The sequence below is a fragment of the Momordica charantia genome (genome assembly GCF_013281855.1).
Source record: "Momordica charantia cultivar OHB3-1 chromosome 3 unlocalized genomic scaffold, Mcharantia_2.0 BLBB01000003.1, whole genome shotgun sequence".
In the NCBI taxonomy this organism is placed as follows: Eukaryota; Viridiplantae; Streptophyta; class Magnoliopsida; order Cucurbitales; family Cucurbitaceae; genus Momordica; species Momordica charantia.
In genome coordinates this window covers 18766505-18787820 of record NW_028275161.1, presented here as the reverse complement: position 1 = coordinate 18787820, position 21316 = coordinate 18766505, and the positions used below count along the sequence as shown (strand labels likewise).

The following is a 21316-nucleotide window of genomic DNA, read 5'->3' as shown; positions in this document are numbered from 1 at the left end:
AGTTGTCTTGAAGATAGATATAATAGTAAAGTATTTAATTAGATGAGATTATTACGTGATTATAGTAAAATATAATATTAGTAGAGTTCGCTAAATTTGTCAAAAAAAAAAAAAAAAAAGAACAACATTAGTCATGGGTGTTCCATCAATGTTTGTCATCTACCATTTTAGTTGTTCCAAGAGAGTTTTGCATGTTGATCACATTCACAGAGATATTACTAAAAGTTGAATGGAAGTAAATTATTAAAAAAAAAAATTTCAAAGATATTACAATTATAACTCAACCGGTGAAATAACTAGTTATTTCTTGAAGGTTTGAATCTCTACTCTCACACCTAAACCAAATATATATATATATATATGTACACATTGCTGCAAAAGTATTTATAGATTTTTTTTTTCAAAATAGAAGTATTTATAATTTGATAGATTATTAGTTGATATATCTAATTTTATAATTAAAAATAAAGTGATATATTATTTTGTTTAATGAACTCACACCATTCTTAATATGTCAAATAATACATGATAGTAGTATGAAAAATTATCCTTCTATTTACCCACCAAACATGATCTACAAAAGCCAACATTAGAGACATTAAGAGGTCATGAGTTCAAATTCTCACCTCAATTGTTGTTCTAATATATATATATATATATATATATATATATATATATAAATAACATGATCTACAAAATCATATATTCAAAATATGCTTAAAAAAAATAAAGAAAAAAGAACATGCCTTTATAAAAAAAAATCATTAAATTATTTCTTAAATCTAAATTGTTCTTAAATTATTTCGACATACTCTTTTAATTTAATAACAGAGAAATTAAATCAAGAGATACATATGCATATTTTTTTCATAACGGAGAGTCGGAATTTTTGCTCCCCTATACTTCGAGGCACCCACACTAGCCTCAAGTTTCGGATCTGAAAAAAATCAACAGTTTTTGGTATTAAGCTCATCGAAAGGTTTGAACTTAAGATCTCTCTAAGGTAAGGAGGCTAAGAGACCTCAATTCCTTACCAACCAAGTTGTCCTGGGAAGGGATACATATGCATCTATTACAAAAAAAAAAAAACAAAAAACAAAAAGAAATCAAAATCAAAATCAAAATCAAAATCAAAATTATGGTAAAAAAAAATAAAAATAAATCTATTCAACAAATAATACAGATGAATAGAAAAAAAAAACATCATTAAAAAAGTGTAGTGTACATCATTCGGATCTTCTATAAATCAAGCAATTTCAGCATATTATTTTATTAGACACGGACAAAACTAATCCTATTTTCTGAAAGTATATCCAATTCCAAAACTATCCTGACATTTTCCCTCAAAGTTACAAACCCACGCAACCCCAATAACGAAAATAAAAAATAAAGGAAAGAAAACAGGTTGCAGAATGTACAAAATTGGGAATTATGGGCAAGAAATTGGAAAGCTATGCTGAAATAAGGCCAACATAGCCTGCAATCAGTGCCAATATGGAGGATACAGTATACGCCCCGGCAACAATGAAGGGCTCTTTGATGCCACATAACTCCAGGTGGTGATGAAATGGCACCATTTGGAAAATGCGACGCCCAATTCCCTGCAACTTTTTTGTCATCTTGAAGTATACTACCTAAAATTTTAAGTACTGTTAGATGTCAAATGCAACAAGTTTACAAGAACATGAGACTATGTCCAGCCAATACATTTTAAAAATCTTTTCTCCGATTTTTAGAATCGAAAGACTACGTATGAAAAGTTATAGCATACCATTGGTCCCTCACAGAGAAAATTCCAAGGTCTGCCACTAGCAAGAGCTTGGACCAATAGGTTTAAATATTATTTTAATCCCTCTACTTTCAGCTTAAGTTCATTTTGGTTCATGTACTTTCTAAATGTCCATTTTAGTCCATGTACTTTCAATGTTGGTTCATTTTAATCCTTGTACTTTCAAAAATGTTCATTTTGGTCATTATACTATTAAAAAGTGACCAATTTGACCCCTGACCTTTGCAAAATATTAACACAAATTTTATACACAATACAAATTTATTACTATATTTCAGGAAAAAAAAATTGTGAGTGAAGTGTCATGCTAGAATTTTTGTCAAAAGAGATGAAAAATAAAAATGAAGGGACCAAAATGGTCATTTCTTAAAGATACAAGGATCAAAACAAATGTTTCAAAAGTATAGGGACTAAAATGGCCCAAAGATTAAAATATAGAGACCAAAATAAACGTTTAAGAGTACAAAGATCAAAATGAATCAAAGACAAAGTTACCCCTTTCGTGATTAATTCTCCTTGGGTTATGGACATGAGCCAACTTACACGCACTTCGACTAATCTCACGAGACAACTGTTTGACCCTACTACAATTGGTTACCAACGTAACTCGTAAGATATTAAATCCTAGATAGATGGCCATGATGGTTTGAACTCATTCCCTCTAAGCCTTTTACAATTTACATTGACCTTTATTAACCACTGGACTAAACCATGATAGCTTACGGGCGTGTATTTCTTGTTTACCCTTTTGTGTACTATTCATATATGAAATATAAATCATAATCAACGAAAACTTTTGTTTCTTATTCAAGAAAAAAGTTGGCTTATTTCTCATTTCAGAGAAGCATAGAGAGAAGAAAATGGAACAGCCAGTAAGAATAAAAATCATACCTGCATGATAACTGACGATGTTTCTAATACGAAGACTAGAGAAGAAATGAATAGTGGGAAAAACATTCCACTACAAGCAGCCATTGCAGCTAATGCTCCACCAAGTGCAAAGGATCCAGTATCACCCATGAATACAGAGGCCTTAAATCTGTTGTGCAAAAGAAAACCAACACACGCTCCAGACATTGATGCTCCAAATATAGAAAGGTCTGAATTGAAATTGCAATACAAATCAGTATTTCAGTATCATAAACTAAGAAACTCTCATAATGCAGAATGATTGATTTCTAGGACCAATTTGTAAACTTAGATCCAGTTTCTTGCCTCAAAAATTATGTTGGATAGTATTTACCAGATTGCAGAATTTTATAACGTAACAGAGTCCAGTTGAAGAATATTACCAGTTGCAGAATTTTTTAGCTTACACCTAATCTCCCTCCCTCTCTCTCTCTCACGCACCATAATTAACCCTTTCAAACAAAAGCGAAGATTTCTGCACTTTATCCTGACTCCTACTGTACTATTGCAATCAAATGAGACCCAAGGAAGATTTACACACACTACATATTAACATTTTCACATGTTAAAAAGCATACCACATTATGCGAACTCCTAGCATATAATTGTGGTTAAATGAGATGCAAGAAAGATTTGGCACCACGTGAAACTTTGCAGGGAAAAAACATTTCAATAAATTTTCATTATTTTATAACAGCACCATATGTCCCAAATACATACATAAAAAATGTTGAAAAGATCTCAGCTTGTAAAGATAGTGCTAGGAATGCAATTAGGCGTAATTGTTAGGAATAATATTAGATAGCAAGGGCATATTAGTTATTAACCAAGAAGTTGGTTATAAACCAAGGTGGGAGGGGGATGAAGGTGGTCGTGGATTAGTTGGTTTAGGCTTTAGGATCCTCAGGTGTTGAGAGGTTCCAAATATCTTGAATACTCGGGTTGTTATTGTACTTCCTTATCTTTTACGTTTCAATAAAACTATAGTTCTTCAGTTTTTATTACATAGTTTCTTTAAACAATAAATAAAAGACAAAAGAAGAAAAAAGCTCAAGGGTGTTGTACTAACCAGAAGATATTGGAAGCACTGCAATAGCCATACCGATGAAAGCCAAGGCAGCAGTTCCGCCAGCTAATCCATCAAGACCATCGGTCAGGTTTATTCCATTTCCCATGGAGACAAAACAAAACGAAGTCAACCACATATAGCATTTTCCAAGGAATACAAGGCCAATAGGTGCAGGCATAGGAATCAACATTTTCCTGCATTTCAAGTCAAAGGTTCGGTTCACTAAAAGTGAAAAATTTTATCTTTGGTAATGGTAGCACGGAAAAGGCCAAAATCAACAAACATGACATGCGTTGTCAAAATAACCAGCAAAAAAAGCTTACATTCCATTATAAGTAATATTTAATGAACAGAAAAATTAAAACAGTAATTTGGATGCATGCCATCACACTATACAAAATTTATGGCTAATAAGCCAGACATCTAGCTTTCAAGCATTCAAAATCCTTATCTAATTAATTAACGAGATTTGGAAAGCAAAAATACTGCAAAAATTAGGAAACCTTATTCGATCAAATGCAGGGCGAGAACAAGCAAGGAAACAAGAGAATAAATTGAGTACAGGTTAACAAAAAGACATGCCTTGAAATCAAGAGGCGGGGTATTTCCAAATGCTGTAGACAGTCTAATTCTTACTAAAAATAACAATGACATGACATAATTTCTTTTCTCCAGCATCCAGCCAAAATTTTCAGAACTTACAACTAAAAGTTATATACAATTGTCCAACGAAGGCAAAAACCTGCTTATAAGATACAAACTAAGTTCCCCAATGCTTTAAATAGAACACTGAGGTTTGTAGAAGCATAACGGTTGTTCATATAGCAAGCAACATCTGTAGAAAATTTCACTGGTACTAATATTAAATAACTCGCAATTAATCAGGTTAATTAATTACAAAACCAAAAAGTTTTACAGTTTTTTCTAATCTATAGTTCCAGGACCATTTATTAGGTACTTGACATTGCCGGAAGACTCTTCAGGTTGAAAGGCATCCCAGTTTAGGATATCCTATATGCTACATTCACGTAACATATGCACTATTTGGTTATGACTATTTGCATCGGTGCGTGTATATGTCTCTGCTCTGCATTGGTTCCTCATAAAATGCAAACTTTAAGGTCATTTTCCAAGCTCAGTAACATTCATGATACGCTTAGTTATTTTCTTTTAAAGGTTTATCAGTGCGAGTATAGATATGTGAGTTACCATCAGAAAATGGTGGTCAGATTAGTACAAGAAAGTATACATGCTGTAAGGAGATGATAAACTTGCGTCTTGGAGCCAAAAAGAAAACCACATTCCAACAGCTACCTGTAAATACCAACGGAAGAAAACTTATTCAGGCCATGAAAAATGCACCTAGTTTGTATAGGGAGGTGGGGTTAATAAGTCTCACCTGCAGCAAAATTTTGATCCATGCAGACAAACCACAATTGTGACTCTTGATTAGGCTTAAGATATCATCTACTAGTCCAATACCTAAAAATGCTATAGTTGCCACTGATGCTCCCGAAACTTCAGCAGAAGAAAAATCAGTAAAGCGTTTAGCAACAGCTATGCCAATTGGCACAAAAAACAATCCACCCATAGTAGGTGTCTTTCTCTTTAACGCGTGTCTAACAGGTCTTTCTTGCCTCGTAATTTGGTAAACCTTAAGCTGATACAGTAGTGGAACACAAATATAGCCTGCACATGAGGCTAAAAAGGCCGATGTCAAAAAAGGGCCAGTCAAGTGAAATGGTCCTAAAGGAAGTCGAACGATTCGCCATGCACACCAATCCACATAGATAAGAAGGATCATCAAGAAAACTATCAGTCCTGTATTTGTAAAAAGCCCATGCCTGATCCTGAATACAACCACAATAAGACCAATGTCAGACCAGAAAAAAGAGCATGCTGATCACTCATGAGATGAGCTATTCACAGTTTATAACCATTTAGATAGAAAACATAAATCACGCAAATAAACTGAAATATGGGAATGAACACGCAGGATAGAATAAATGCTAGCTAAAATGTTGAACTTATTAACAAATAAGATAAATATAGGTTTGGGCACTTATCCTTTTCTTTCTTTCCCCCAAGGCATCCTTTTTTAACTTCATATTAAGTACTGCAACCCCAAGAAAAATAATCAAGATCAAAACTTTGACCTTCTACAATCTAGAACTTCCGCAACATATTGCAAATATTGGTGGATGGTCTCATTCTCTGCAACCCAATTATAGACAAAGATTTGCATGAAAACTTCATACGTCTTTCCAACAACCAATTTCTAGCATTCCAAGGAACTATGAGTCTGCAACTAACAGCCGATGTAAAAAGCACAAAATGATCTTACCGTCCTATGTCAACTAGTCTTAACTAGCAATTACAAGTACATTGCGATTACGATACCAAAGGAACAACAATAATATCAGATGGATAAGACAGGATGAGATTTTAATGAAAATTCTCAATGACTTTGTAGAACACCTAAGGTTAAAGATGATATGAATAGCAAATTAATTTATTGCTCATACAGTGTAGAACATGAAAACAAGTTGAGTAAATGAAATGGAGTATAATGGAAAGGAAAATTTTACAAATGAACTTGTTATCACTTATCAGCAGGTGTTTTGCTGTTTTTTCATTGATTAATAATTATAAAGTGTAAACAAGTACATGAGGACAAAGTAAACCTCTCAACTCATTTCTATCAAAGTAAATAACTCATAGATCCATCACCTGTGTTTCTGACGTCCTCTACTAAGCATTGCCATACGGTGAGCAGTCACCGTCAGAGCATCATTGTGTTGCACTGAAACAGTTGGCAAATCAACATCTGAAACTGGATTTAGTATGATCTCTGGATCGCTATCTTCACCATCACTGGATGGAAGCGCATATCCAGTAGCCCCCTCATGGTCACTGAAGTTGTCAAGCGAGGGGATGTCAAAATCAAACGAATCCTAAAGAAAGTTAAATGCATATTAGTATAATGATGTTAAATCTTTTGCACTAACAAAAACGAACCACTTTCCTTCTCTAATTTCCAGCAATGTCATTCCAACGCTATGAAGCCTAGCCTAACCCTCAATGCAGGAGTGAAACTAGTCTGACACTGTTTAGGTAACACTTTCAAAATATTTATTTTCCGAATAACAGCCCATGAAACATTACTTTTTGAAACATCACTTTAACCATAGTTATCCAGTATATGATTAGCATGGCTTTAAACACGGATGACGTCCATTAAGTTATCAAATATCGCTGTCATGTTGACCTCAGAACTTCATATCAGCATGTGCAACACTCAATCCTCCTAATAAAATTTAATCAAACACAATAACGGATGTATATAGACCTGATCGAAGGCTTTAACTTCAGTAAAACTACGTGGTCTATGGTATCGAGTCGTATGAACCTTCGACGCTCTTATCTGCACATAAGAAGCAAATTTAAGAATCCAAGCATCCAATCAAATTTTTGCTCAAACCAACCTATGTTAAAATAGCAACATCGTTTTTGTATGAAATGAAGTTTTTCATAACAAACAACACTGAACATTACAAAACAATATACGCCCGCAGCAAGGTTAAAAATAACAACTAATGCTACTGATGATCATTCCGATTGAAATATTGCTTTTCTTATATTCTCAATCGGGCTTCGGAAGTGTCTCTCTGTTTTGCCTTACTAATTACATCCTTGTGTATCTGATAACTTCCTAAGCCCGTACAATTCACCGCAAAAATAAATTCTCTCGAAATCAAACAAGGATTGATCACCACAAAACAGATAACAGCAAGCTGGAAATGATAAAATGAAGAACTAACATTGACGCCGTAATACGAATCGGCACAGAAGCACGTCGTCGAAGAATTGGTGAAGTTCCTTGCATGTGCGGCTATGGCGAACTGCGGCGGCCATCGGAAATGCCATGAACGACGGTGGTGGTCGCGGAGACGAAGATTCGAAGTCTGGGAACGAGACAGCATCGTTACAAACGAGGAAGTCGACGATCCGAAGCATCAGATCTGCGAATCGGGAAGGTGGGAGAAGAGAACAAGGACGTTAAAAAATGAAGATTGAAGGAGATATTCGAATTCAAAGCATTTCGCAGCTCCTGTGCAGCCATGGTTCGGTCGCGGGAATTTAACAACGCTGGTAACTGCCACGCGCCTCCTTGCGCGTGGGACAATGGGTGGAACATGAACCCAACATGCACAAAATTGATTAGCCGAAGTTTCAGAGGCGGCCGATTTTGAGATGCCGCGAAATGAAGAGGACTTAGGATGAGAAATGGGCGCCGTTGCGTCCGATGTGACCTCGGTTGAGCAGCACCAAAATTGGATTATATGTTTTATTTTTAGGCTAAATATATATTTTAGATAAAATATATTTTTGATTCCTGAAGGTAGATTTCGTTAGTATCCAGAAAATCAGGTGGAGAGGAAGTGAGAACCAGGTGAAGGATGAAGAGGGAAGAGAGAGGGAGAGAAATGCCACATCAGCATTGCGTTTGTGAGATTAACGGAATGTTAATCCGATGGACTTTTATAATCATTTTCTAAAGGTCAGGGATCAAATAAAAATCTATCTTCAAATTCGTGAACCAAAAATATATTTTACCATATATTTTACTACATAATATTCGAATTTTTTAAAGATTATAAATATATGTTTTAGTATGTTTTTTGTTAAGTAATAAAAAAATAGCATGTGGTTTTTCTATTTGGTTCTTATTGTTTAACCTTTATTCGGTTAAAATTGGTTGATGATAAATTTACATGTCGTTGTGGGTAAAATGAAGTTCTTTGAGTCGTGCGCATAAGCTACAAGGGTTAAGATCAATGGGTCAATTCGTTGACGAATCCAACCTTCAGTGTCTCAAAATCTAAAGATAAATCAAGGAATATGAATTCTCTTTATGCTACAAAAATCATAATTATTGTTATGCTTCGTACAAACTCAAATTTGATATCAGATTATGTGCGGTAGCATCGCACTAATGTGTAACCTCTTTATTTTTGCAAGTTAAGTCGAAGCTCTTTATTCGATAAAAATTGTTCGGATTTGATTATTGTATTATGTCAAATTTAAGCATTAACCTGCCATGATATTTAATGAGGTTGCATACATATATATAATAAATTAAGCCATGTAAGAAAAAAAATTTCGTAATTCCACGTTCGATTTTTTTTAGATTTTAGCAAAAATTTTGATATTTATTATTTTAGATGGTCTAATTCCTCTAAATTTCTATCAATTTGATAAGATATGTCAAAGCGTTCTCATCAATTAATTTTAAAATGTACCGACATGAAATGTATAATCGAAACTCTAAATTGAAACTTTTAAATAGGGACCAAATTAAAAAAAAAACATTCAAATATTAACAACTATATATATATATAATCTTTAAAACAAAAGTTGTCCGTATTATTTTAAAAATTTTAATTTAATCTTTTTGTTTTGATATCATTCAACTGTACTATTTTTATCGGTAATGTTAGACTAATGATATTATATGTTGCCAACGTTGGTATGATGATTGGTAGGTCAATTAAAAATTTGAGGAAATTTTATAATATTTAAAAAATAATGATAAATTTTGATAATGGATTATAAACCTCTTATTTAGACTTAATATTTTTTTTCTTTTTTAGTACATCTAGACTTAATTACTCCTCTGATTTTCTATCAACTCACTTGTTTTCATATCATGTAAATTTGATTATTGATCTAACATTTGCATACTATACAAAAAACCATAAATTGTATAATTAAAAAAAGTATTAAAATTAAATGTGAGGGGCTAAATGTAAAAATATTAAAACATTATTAATTAAAAAATATATTTAGTCAGTATATGATTAAATCCTAATTTTAATTATTATACTTTAATGCATTTGTTTTAATGAGTTAAATTGGTTAGAGTTCAAATAGTTATGATACAATTATGTCAAGAGTTTGAATGCTAGCCTTGTATTTTAAATATTATTATTATTATTATTATTATTATTATTATTATTATATATAGGAATAAATATTATATTATATTACATATTTTTTTAAAGGAAAGCAACTTTATTAAGCCTGAAGCAAATGCTAAAATCTTGAGCCAATTACAAATGTCCCTTCTAGAATCATGAATGATCCATATGAGAAAGTGTGAAGAACAGACACCAAAAGCCTTCATTAGCGAAGGCGCGCATTCGAAGCTAACTTGTGAGTCTAAAATCAACACATATAAATGTTCGTAACTGATAAACATCCATAATACGATATCTTGTCATATTGATGTGCAAAGGGGGGATTATTGAATGTGATATTGGTTGAATCAAAGTCAACTATTTTTTTCAAAGGTAAATTAGAAATATGGTTATAGCGAATTTTTACGATTTTTTGAATTGTCGATAATGGTTGTTGAATTTGTATAATTCTATTTTACCTAATTTGTATGACTCATACATCAATTACGCATTGAATTATTATTCACTCTCAATCAAACATCGTTTAAATTTAAGGATAACGACTTTTTTAGGCACCTAATTACTACAAATTCGTTAAAATAGTGACTCTTTTACGATGGGATCCGTATAAAAATTATCAATCTACCCATAATCATGTATTTTTTAAGTTTAACCTACTAGATACAATTATGTATGTAGTTTGTACATGTCCGAAACACCTTTACTTAAAATTTTTTTTAAATACAATGGTAGGGAGTGAAAATTTAAACTCACAACCTCTTGATGAGAGATAATACCAATTACCGTTGAGCTAAATTCAGGTTGACGCATTTACTTAAAAGTTAAACATAATAACATGTCTTAATATCACACCAACCATCTTAATTAAGATAACATGTTGCTAGTATATATGTACAGTACAGGGGTTCGACACTTGGCTATAATTGTTAGCGGGACATAATTTGATTGTCGAATTCAAGTATTTTTAATTTTTTTTTAATACAACAAAAAAAGAAAAACAAAGCAAATTAGGAAATACAGTACAAACATTCGAGAGTTAGGACAGAAAGTAGCTCTGACGGCCAACCCTCCAACCAAACTCTATCTTCGTGATGAAGAAGAGTTCTTCGTACAAGTAGATGTGCCGCAACGTTGCCTTCCTTCTTAGTAAACGAGACGCACAGCTAACCCACCACAGGTAAATGTCATTTCACAAGTGAAATCATCCCCCCAGTTTCCTAAATATCCTCTAAATCTTTGTTTAAAACTGAAAAATTCTATATGAATCAGTTTCCAAATGCAGCGGACGAATTCCAACCTCCGAAGCCAAAACGACTCCTTCCGCAACAGCCAACGCTTCAGCCTCATCCACCGAAGTCACAACCTTAAGGTATTTCGTCTTTGAAGCTATAACCTGCCATCTGAAATCTCGAATAATAATATCCATACCTACAGTAGAATCTAACAAAGAAACGACAGTATCTATGATTTTTAAAATTGAAAGTTTTGTCTTCCATTCCATACAGGGAAAAAAATGTGCAACTAATTTCCCTATTACTTTTTTATTCAACATATTGTTACAGGACAAAAAATAGACAATTAGACTGAATAGCCTTTTCTAAAGGCCAACTATGAAATGTATCACCAACTCCAAATTAATTTTATGTTTTCTAACAATTTGCTTATGTCACTTTTGCATGAAATTACAAATTACCCTTGTTATCTTATCTCTTGTTTTCTCTGCTCTTTCCTCCTCCTCTCAACTATCTCTTTCTCTCTCTTATTCATTCTTCCATTTCTCGGCACATTCTTTTCCTCTCTGTGTGATTTGATTTTTTTTTCACTATCAGATTTTTCAAGAACGTGCACTCATCTCTCTCCCTCTCTCTTTCTTCCATTTTTTTCTACACAACATCCCATTCGATTTTTTGTTTTCCTTTGATTTTCGATTTTTTGTTTTGATTTGGAAGACATGCACTTTTCTCTCTCCTCTCTCTTCCTTATTTTTCATTCGTCTCCTCTCAATCTTGCTTGATTCCAGTGTTGGAGCTTAAAATTCAAAAAACAAAATAACAAATACACAGCACACAAAAGAACGGGTCACACTAAAAGAGAGGTAAAAACTTGACAAATAACACCAAGAACAAAGTGTTTACACAAACCCCCCACATAAAAAAAATAGAACACACAAAAAAAGGCTATTGCTCCTGTCGCTCTCACTCCTCTCGCTCTCGACGTATGTCTCTCATCAGAAAAAAAATCGTAAATGGAGCTTGTTGCTTGTTTTTTCAGAGAAGGTGAAGAAAAAATAATGGGAATGGGAAGAGGCGGGGGTGATAAGGAGGAAGATATCAAGAAATATTTAGGGTTTTTTTATAATGAGTAAATAAAAGAGAGAAAGTTGGTTGAATTTTTCAAGAAAGAGAGAATTTATAACGATACGAGCGAAGGAATAGGAGAGAGAAAGGGGGAGAAAGTAATAAATTGGAGAAAAATGAAGAGGATAAATATGTATTTTCACACAAAATTGATGTCAGCAAATATTTAATGAAGAAAGGGACCACATCTCATTTCATAATGCATTTGAAAAAGGCTATTTAGCCTGATTGTAAAAAAAAAAATGTGCAACTAATTTCCATATTACTTTTTTATTCAACATATTGTTATGCACCCTCTATATATATAGTTTTTGTTAGTGGGATGGAAATTAGAATCTATAATCATCGTGATACATATTTAAAACAACTGAATTATGCTCAAGTTTACATTAAAATTATAATCTACAATCATCGTGATATGTACTTTAAACGGTTGAATTATGCTCAAGTTGACATTATGTACTAGCACTATAATCTCTCAATGTCACAAATCATTAATTATTCACGTTGAAATAAATCACCTCACTACTACTAAAAACACCACCTCACTTGTGTATGTCCATTTTTTGTCGATTATTAATTAGTTTTACAGTAAACACTAAACTCGATTAAAACTTAAGAAACTAATGTAAAATTTTGGCCAAAATGAATATAGTTGGGCGGTAATTGGCATATATCTTTGTCTTCAATCAAGAATATCAATTAAAATCGAAAAAAACCAAATGATATTTATCAATTCAATTATCCTATCTTTTAATATTTTCGATTATACCTATTAAGTCATTTGAAAAATTTGTTTTTTTTTCTTTTTACTTTTAATTTTTTTTAAAGAACCCATTTGATAAGTATAATTCACTGACAATCTTAAGGACTAAATTGATAATTATCTAAAATATAACATATTGTTTTATATATTTAACCAACTATATATAAAAAAATGTCTACCCGACAGTACATATATTTATTCACTTTACTATCATGTATTCAATTTGACGTGTGATCTTTAACATTAAAAAACTATTATAAAAGTATAATGATCCTTATTTAGATGTCTGAAGTTCTTCATTTCTACATTTGATGTAGTAAAAAAACTTGTCAAATAAAAAAGATGTTAAAGAAAAACTATATTTATTTTAAATAGTGTAGAAATAGGGATTCAAACTTACCACACTTAACCAATTAGTTATACTCAACTTAGCAACTAAAAAAATTTATTACAAATGTAAAATCAAATAAATAAAAAGTAGTATAATAGTAACAAAGGTTTGAAAATGTTGAAGTCTAATTTAATGGAAATATGATAAAATATCAATGCCAATAATATTTATATAAAAATTAGAAAAATAAAAAATCATAAAAAATATTTAAATGGACAAATAACTATTTTTGTATTTATTTATTTTTTTTGATAAAGAATACTTTTATATTGATAAATAAATTAAGTACGAGTAATAATATGATATGATATACACATATATATATATATATATTACTATATTTTGTTGATATTTTTCATATTTTATCCAATTTTCTGTGGTATAATAGAAATATCGATTTCTGAACCGATTGACCTAGGCGCAGACGGCTACTTAATATGATGGTTACGTTGCAGTAGTTGAATTTTTCCAGTTGAAAATGAGAAAGAAAAGGAAAAGAGAAAAGAAAAAAAAAGTATAATTTGACCTACATTTGTCTTCCCATTTAAAATTGGAGCACTGTGTAAATTAACCTGGTCTCCGAACTGCCTTCCGCGCGCAGAGGAAGTCGACGATCCAGTAACAATGAGTTCTGCAAGCGCTCTTCGAGAACTACAGCGCGAGCTGGAGGCGAAAGCCAACGAGCTCAGCAAGCTACAGAAAGGCAAGCCTCCAATTGATTTTCGCTCCCCCCTGTTCCCACCACTTGCACGATTTATCGAAACTTTAATATTTCAATTAGATTACTGTGTCGAATGTTCTATCTGGATTCTGTACAATCAACTTACTTTCACAAAAACCCTAACAGTTGATGGATGTATCAGATATTGCGAAGAACCACCAAGTGAGGAAGAAATACACTATTCAGCTGGGTGAGAATGAGCTCGTCCTTAAGGTTTTGACACACCTTCACAACCTTTTTTTTTCTCTCGTAGATTAAAGTATATGGTTGTTCGTAGTTCAATAGCGAGGAGGTGAAGGACGACAATTTTGGTGACCTGGGTATTTCTGTCCGTGCAGAAGTGTTGCAAAGAGCACTATTGATTTTATCGATTTTTTTCCCGTTTCAGTCTAGATTTTCCCGTGTTATAATTAATTATTGTATTGTAGTAGAATTAAGAGGTCACAGGGGCCGATTGTGTCAAGGGGATGTTTTTCACTTGATATAAAATGTAGCTCAGATTATGAAACTTTTTTTTGTTTAATTTATTTGATTTGGTATACAATGAGAAATTCAAAGCTTTCTTATCAATGTATCTTTTTTTTTTTATCAGACAAATTGATTTCTACTAGCTGTGAACATGTTCTTTCTTGCTTGGCTTGTTTGCTTGCATGCGCAGGAATTGGATCTACTGAATGATGATGCAAATGTGTATAAACTGATTGGTCCAGTACTCGTGAAGCAGGATCTGGCAGAAGCAAATGCGAACGTTCGCAAGCGAATAGACTACATCTCTGCTGAATTGTATGTTTTTTCATTTGTTTTTTTTTCTGTTAGTTTTTGCAGTTAATGGATAGTAGTGACTCTAATACCATAGCTCTAATCATTTGAAAACCATTATCTAACTAACTACTAATGGGATTTTTTTGAAGTCTATGATTCTTCTGTCATTTAAATTTCTCTTATATCTCTCAGTTATCAAGTTGTTACTTTGTTTTGAACGATAATATCATGTCTGGTACCAATTATCCACTATCCAGAAAACATTACTTGGTAACATTCAAGCAAAATCCTAGACTATTTTGGTAGAAGCCATTGACTTTCTCATCTTTATTTTAGTTTTTATGAGATAATATATACTTCCAAACAAGAAAGAAGGGTTATTAGCTAGAGGGTAGAGGGTAGAGAGAAACTTTGCCAAAGGACATTATTAAAATAAAACCTTCCGAATCAAGGATGATAAATGGAATACTGTTATTACCAAAATCTTTCCTCATCTTTTCTCCAATGCCTATATTTTTTCTTTCTGAACCTGACCAAAATTGGTTGGAGATAGCATCTCTGCCAGGGAAAGGTTGTTAGGAGGATAGGGTCCTCAGGTTTTGAAGATGCAAGTTTATGGATGGAATTCTGAATAATATGCCTAAAGTTCAACTATTTTTTTTTCAATATCCGGTCGACCAAGTTTGGCTTCCTACTACTGCCTTCTAGTTTCAAATAGTTCTGCTTCCTCTTTTGTTAGCGATCTTTTTGACCACACCAAGATATGACTGATCCAAAGCCTCCTAAGTAACTTTTGAGAGAGAGGGCACAGGAATAAGTTCACAGAGAACATCCTCACTCTAGGCCATGGTGTAAGCATTAAACTACACCTTCCTTCTATCATTCCTTCCATAGAGTTTTTGACAAAGTTAATGACAAACACCTTGTACTCCATAGAGCTTTTAACTGCTAAGTGAAAAGTAGCAATTGGAACAACAAGGGGGAGAGAAAGAATACGTAATACAACGAGCCAACAGGCAGATGAATAAGGTGCTAATGAGAGAGGAAGAGGGAGTGAAAGCCATAAGATAGACTTATCGCAATGCTTCATTTGTGTTTTATCACCAACTATGAGAACTGTGCCTATATGAATAATATCAATAGTTTACTTGCAAGGTTTCATGAATCAAATTAATGTTAGAGCTCATATGTTTAGGAAAGTTTTGATAACAATCATAATCTATAAACTTCAACTTTTGAGTTTAGTGGTAATTTAACATGGTATTAGAATGAGAGTGAGAGGGCTCAAATTCAAATCTCTACAATAGTGCAATGTAATCTTTTCCCATTTCGTGTAATAGTCTACATGTTAGACCTTGTATAGTAGTTCTTTTTAGGGGAGTAGAGGTAAGGTTTCATTAATCAAATTAATATTTGAGCTCACATGTGGACGGGAGTATTGGTAATGTACTAAAAGAGATTAAATATATTCCTAACTTATCAACTTACACTTTTGAGTCTAGTGGTAATTAACATGGTATTAGAATGAAAGATATTAGGTTTAAATCTCTATAATGTCATCTTATCCCCATTTAATGTATAGTCCACACGTTATATGTTGTGTGCTAATATTCGAGCAGACACTATGAGGGAATATTTAGTATGTCAAATAATTACATCTATCTTAGCTTATTAACTTAAACTTTTGAGTTGAACTATGATTTAACATGATATTAGAGCAGGAATTCCTTATTTCAAGCCTTACAATGTCATTTCCTCTTAAATGATTAATATTAATAATTATTTATTGGGCCTCGTAAATAAATAATATTTTGAGCTCACATGTATTGGGAATGTTAGAATGTATTGAAAAAGAATTAAATATACTCTAATTTGTACTAAAAAAAAACTCCAATCTATTAGCGACGTTTTGGTTAAGAAAATGAGCTTAAAAAAAAGAGGTGGGTAGGTAGATTAGAAAGTGAGCTAAACATAAGAAGAGCTAGAGTGAAAGGAGGAGATTTAACAAGAGTGCCGAGTTAGACCATCAATAAGAAATAGGAAGTGAGAGATTTATTAACGGAGAGAGAAAGTTTACCTTTTATTTTGGGTGCTAATTTTCCAGATCGATATTCTTGCATTTTACTCTATTAGTCGCAGCAATCTTCTTCTACCGTGGTAATATAGTTTTCTTGTATCAGTCACGATTTTTATGAACTTTAATTAAATGATATTTCTCAATTAGGAAACGTCTTGATTCAGCCCTTCAAGATTTGGAAGAGAAGCAAAATAGCAAGAGAGATGCGGTTTGTACTTTTCATACTTCTATAGATCTTAAAGCTAAGTAGCTAACCCTTTTGGTGATATTTGCAGGACCCAAGGAAAGCAATAAATTTTTTTCTTTTTTGTGCTTGATTCTTGCTTGTTTGTTGGATAATCCATAAATGATTTTACTTGTTTTTAGAAATTATGAATTCAAAACTATCATTGTTTGACCTAGTGGTCAATAAAAGCCTATGTAAATAGTAAAAGTCTTAGAGGGAATGGATTCTAACTATAGTGATGACTTTACGCAGGATCTATACATAGGTTGTATAATTGTGTCATTGAGTTTCAAGGGTTCAAACCATGGTGGCCACCTATATAGGATAATCTCACAAGTTCCTTGGGAAACAAATGTAGTAGGATTAGACGGTTATCTTAGAGAGATGCGGTTTGTTCTTTTTGTATTTCTATAGATCTTAAAGCTAATCTTTTTGGTGATATTTGCAAGACCCCAAGGAAAGCAATCAATTTTTTTCTTTCTTGTGCTTGATTGTTGATTCTTGCTTGTTTGTTGGAGAATCCACAAATGATTACTTGTTTTTAGAAACGATGAATACAAAACTATCCTTGTTCGACCTAGTGGTCAATAAAAGCCTATGTAAATAGTGAAAGTCTTAGAGGGAATGAATTCAAACTATGGTGATGACTTTATGCAGGATCTATACATTGGTTGTGTAATTGTGTCATTGAGTTTCCAGGGTTCAAACCATGGTGGCCACCTACATGGGGTTTAAATCGCATGAGTTACTTTGGCAATCAAATGTAGTAGGATTAGACGATTGTCTCGTGTAGGGGTGCAAGAGAAACTGACCCAACCGATCGAAACCGACGTCGAATTGATTTTCGTTTTGGGTTGGTCCAGAGCCAAACGAGTACATGTAAGAACATATGCTTGAAATCCCTCTCCATCATCACACCACTTGGCCTAGGCCCATATTATTTGAAGCCCACCTTCCGCCTTCAAAACCAGCCCTCTTTCCATGTAAATATGCCTAAAATTCCTCCCCGAATACCAAAATCCCAAAAATAGAAAATCCCAGAGTTGTCACCTCCTCCTCACAATCTTCTCTCTTCAAAGTTCAAATACCCAAATCTTCTTATTCCTGAAATCTCTCTCCAAATACTCAAATCCCAAAAATAGCCGAATCACACCGGTGGAATCTCGTCATCTCCTTCCTGATCCATGAAACCCCATAGGTGAGATCTCAAAATCAATGAAATACAAAACCAAATAGAGTGTAGACTCTCTCCAGGAAATGTCTGGTTGGCTCTTTCCTTAATCTTCTCTTATCTCCTGGGTTATGATTATGGTTGAAAAAACCCAGCCTAGTTTTGAGATTGATGGAAAAAGAAAAAAATGGAGAAAGAGACCGTTGAATCAATTTAGTGAGGCAAAAATGACCTAAATCCGCACAACCGACCTTGAAGTCGTACAGATAGATCCGAACCTGCGCAACATTGGCATTTGATTACCTAAACAGTTAAACCGCCTAAACAAACCAACGGGTTCGATCGGTGCGGTTTCTGTCAATTAGGCGGTTAGGCTCGGTTTCAAATTATTTTCTTTAAAAATTATCGGTTCGGTTTCGGTTTCACCTTTAAACCGAACCGATTACACCCCTAATCTTGTGAGAATAGTTGAGATGTGCGCAAACCGGTACAAATGCTGACAGTTATAAGGAAGATGAATACACAAAACAAATGTAAAATGTGTCTTGTGAAAAAAATTTTGAAAACAAGGGAATTTTATTTTAAACCACAGGTAAATTGAGAAAATAAGATGTTTTCTGAGCATTCTCCTTCATCCCCTCTCTCCTTGATGTGAAACTAAGTTGGAGATGCATGGCCTTCCCCTGCCCACTACCTTATATCTAGGTTGAACTCATGGTAGTAATAGTTGAAGTTGCTTTGGAGTTGTGCGTCAAAAGCCCTTTTTTGAAACCTTTGGTTAGAAAGAAAACATCGGTGTTTTGAAGATAAGTCCTCGTCTTTTGACTCTTTTGTTACAATGTACATCCTCTCTTTTTGACTCTTTTTAGGTTGTTTCATTTTGCTCCTTTGTTTGGTGAAACGTTTTCTTATAAAAAAAGTTGGACTGGATAGTGGTTTTTGGAACTTTCCCATGTTTAAGTTGAAGTTGTTGTTTTAAGTCAAATGGAAACCCTCTATCAAACTTAATTGGAGTAAGAAAGAAACTAAATCGAAGTCCTTTGCAATCGAAACAATTGACAACCAGGTTTACTTTTTTTCTCTAGTTCAGGTGATGAGTTTAAGTATTATGTGAAAGCTTGTTTAGATTGAAGTTAAGGCAATAGTGCAGAACCCAATATGTTGGGTCTTGGATCAAGTGGAAAAGGCTATCTACCTGAACAGTGGAAAAAATGAAGCTATCATACTGGCATGGAATGTTTTTCTGCTGATGAATTTCTGAGTGTAATGCTTAAAATTAAGAATAGGCCGACTAGGAATAATAGGCTTCTTTTGCCACAATTGTCCCTGATGACAGAAAACTTCTGTCATATTTCAGTACCATTTGTTAATTGTTTAGCATAAACCTTTTCTGCTGTGGATAAACTAGTCAGATACTTTTCAAATCAATTGCTTATTGTTGGTTTGCTGTCTTGCAGATATTGAAGTTACAGCAGAGGATTCAATCTCTGCAGGCTGGAAAAGCTAAAGCGTAACATGTTTTATTCGTTGTTTTTCAGCTGTACGTCCTAAATTTCTGTCTATCTTTTTCAATCTCTCTTGTACCAGTTAATTATGCGCTTGCTCACTCAAAAGCTTGACTCTATCTAATTAGTTCGATTTTGATAATAGATATGTGCATTGCGTCTGTTGAACTTCCATACTCCTTGCAAAGTATTTGATGACAACTTGGCATCTCCAAAAAAAATATTTACCATTTGTAATTTCAAATTTGACAAGAATTTGGCATCCCAAAAAAAAAGGCATCGATGATAAACTGCTTCTGAATTTCAAGGGTGGGTATATATGGGGACGGTGGTTTTATCCACCCTAGGTTGGTGTCTGCCACTCTTTGGTCTGAATGGACTTTTGCTATTGACTGTTGTATGTGCTCTTATCTTTTACTCCGCCTGGTAGTTCATTTCCTTCACAGCTTAATGGTGGTTCCATACACCTTGTTGCCCATCTTTTAGTCTACCTATTATTGCTCTAGGTAATGATCATCCCCATTTTAGTCTGACTAAAACCTTTTCAGTTCAGATGGTTTTTGCTTTATAGAAAATAACTTGAGTATTTAGGCTAGCTTACATACATCTCTTAGGATATTTAATTTATTAGATAGGTCACCACTATCTAATACACACGTTTCTTATCAAAGAAAAAAAAAGATAGGTCACCACTATGGTATGAACCCATTTTGAATTCAAACTTTTCCCCTTTCAATAATTCTTTGTGATTGAAAGCAACAGAGGTTGTCAAATTGGATAGAACAATCAGGTGCCAACCATACAAGATTGGTGGCTCATAAAGCTTTTCAGACCACTTTCTGTCCCCATTCAGTGATTACCTGAAATAAAAATCCAGAAATCGAATGTTTTAGGTTGTGGGTGTAATTTACCGGAAATCCCTCATCTATTTGTCCCGGTTTCTAGACTTGACTTCTTTGCTCTCTGAAGTTTTAGAATATATCATTTCTATAGTAATTTGCAAAATATTAAATATCCTACCAAACACCACCACAAGCATCTTCACTTTCAGGAAGCTAGACATTCCGTTGAAAGCTCCTTCGATTGAAGAGAAGCCTTCTAGGGAAGGGGAGTTTCTTCTTTTGGAATGAGTGGCTTTTGAAGGAGAAGGAAAGAAAGAGGAGAGACAGAGAAGGGACCATTTGGAGGGCACTGCCCTGGTGATGATTAGATCAGATAGCAATGCAGTTGAGGTGACCATGGTGGAAGGGAAGGAGAGTGGCCTTAATTATTTATGGCATACTTCCCAAATTACTTTTCGAGTCTAATGATTTCTCTTTTTGAATCGCCTTGGCTTTATCTCTTCATTTTGATTTTAAGCCGTGACAAAATTAAAGTATGATGTGGTAATTGACATAGAATCCATTTGGCGACCAAGCAAGGAGGTCCAGGTATTGCGAATCATTGTGCATGTGATCAAATCATTCTGCTGCCTTTGTGCATGTGCTGGTGCAGATCCCAAACCTCCTACCCCCTAACGCAGACCATCTTTTTTTGTATGGTTTTAGTGGCTTGTTAGCTTGATTTTCAACATAGACCACATTCCCCTAGAA

At 33.6% G+C, this 21316-nt stretch overlaps 2 protein-coding genes across 2 annotated transcripts; one reads left to right on the top strand and one right to left on the bottom strand.

Moving 5' to 3' along the window:
* Positions 1-1188: 1188 nt before the first annotated feature.
* TRANS11 (translocase 11) lies at positions 1189-8265 on the bottom strand. Its single transcript, XM_022284404.2, has 8 exons — positions 7589-8265; positions 7117-7191; positions 6498-6721; positions 5167-5617; positions 5017-5081; positions 3768-3961; positions 2681-2889; positions 1189-1634 (listed from the first exon to the last, which is right to left on the bottom strand). Exons 1-8 carry the CDS (start codon positions 7748-7750, stop codon positions 1452-1454), a joined length of 1563 nt encoding a protein of 520 aa, XP_022140096.1. The 5' UTR covers positions 7751-8265; the 3' UTR covers positions 1189-1451.
* A 5490-nt stretch (positions 8266-13755) lies between these two features.
* Positions 13756-19896, top strand: LOC111010879 (prefoldin subunit 6). The gene is made up of 5 exons (XM_022284457.2): positions 13756-13965; positions 14126-14196; positions 14642-14766; positions 16970-17030; positions 19677-19896. The coding sequence occupies exons 1-5, from the start codon at positions 13887-13889 to the stop codon at positions 19731-19733; spliced, it is 393 nt and encodes a 130-aa protein (XP_022140149.1). The 5' UTR covers positions 13756-13886; the 3' UTR covers positions 19734-19896.
* Positions 19897-21316: the final 1420 nt, after the last annotated feature.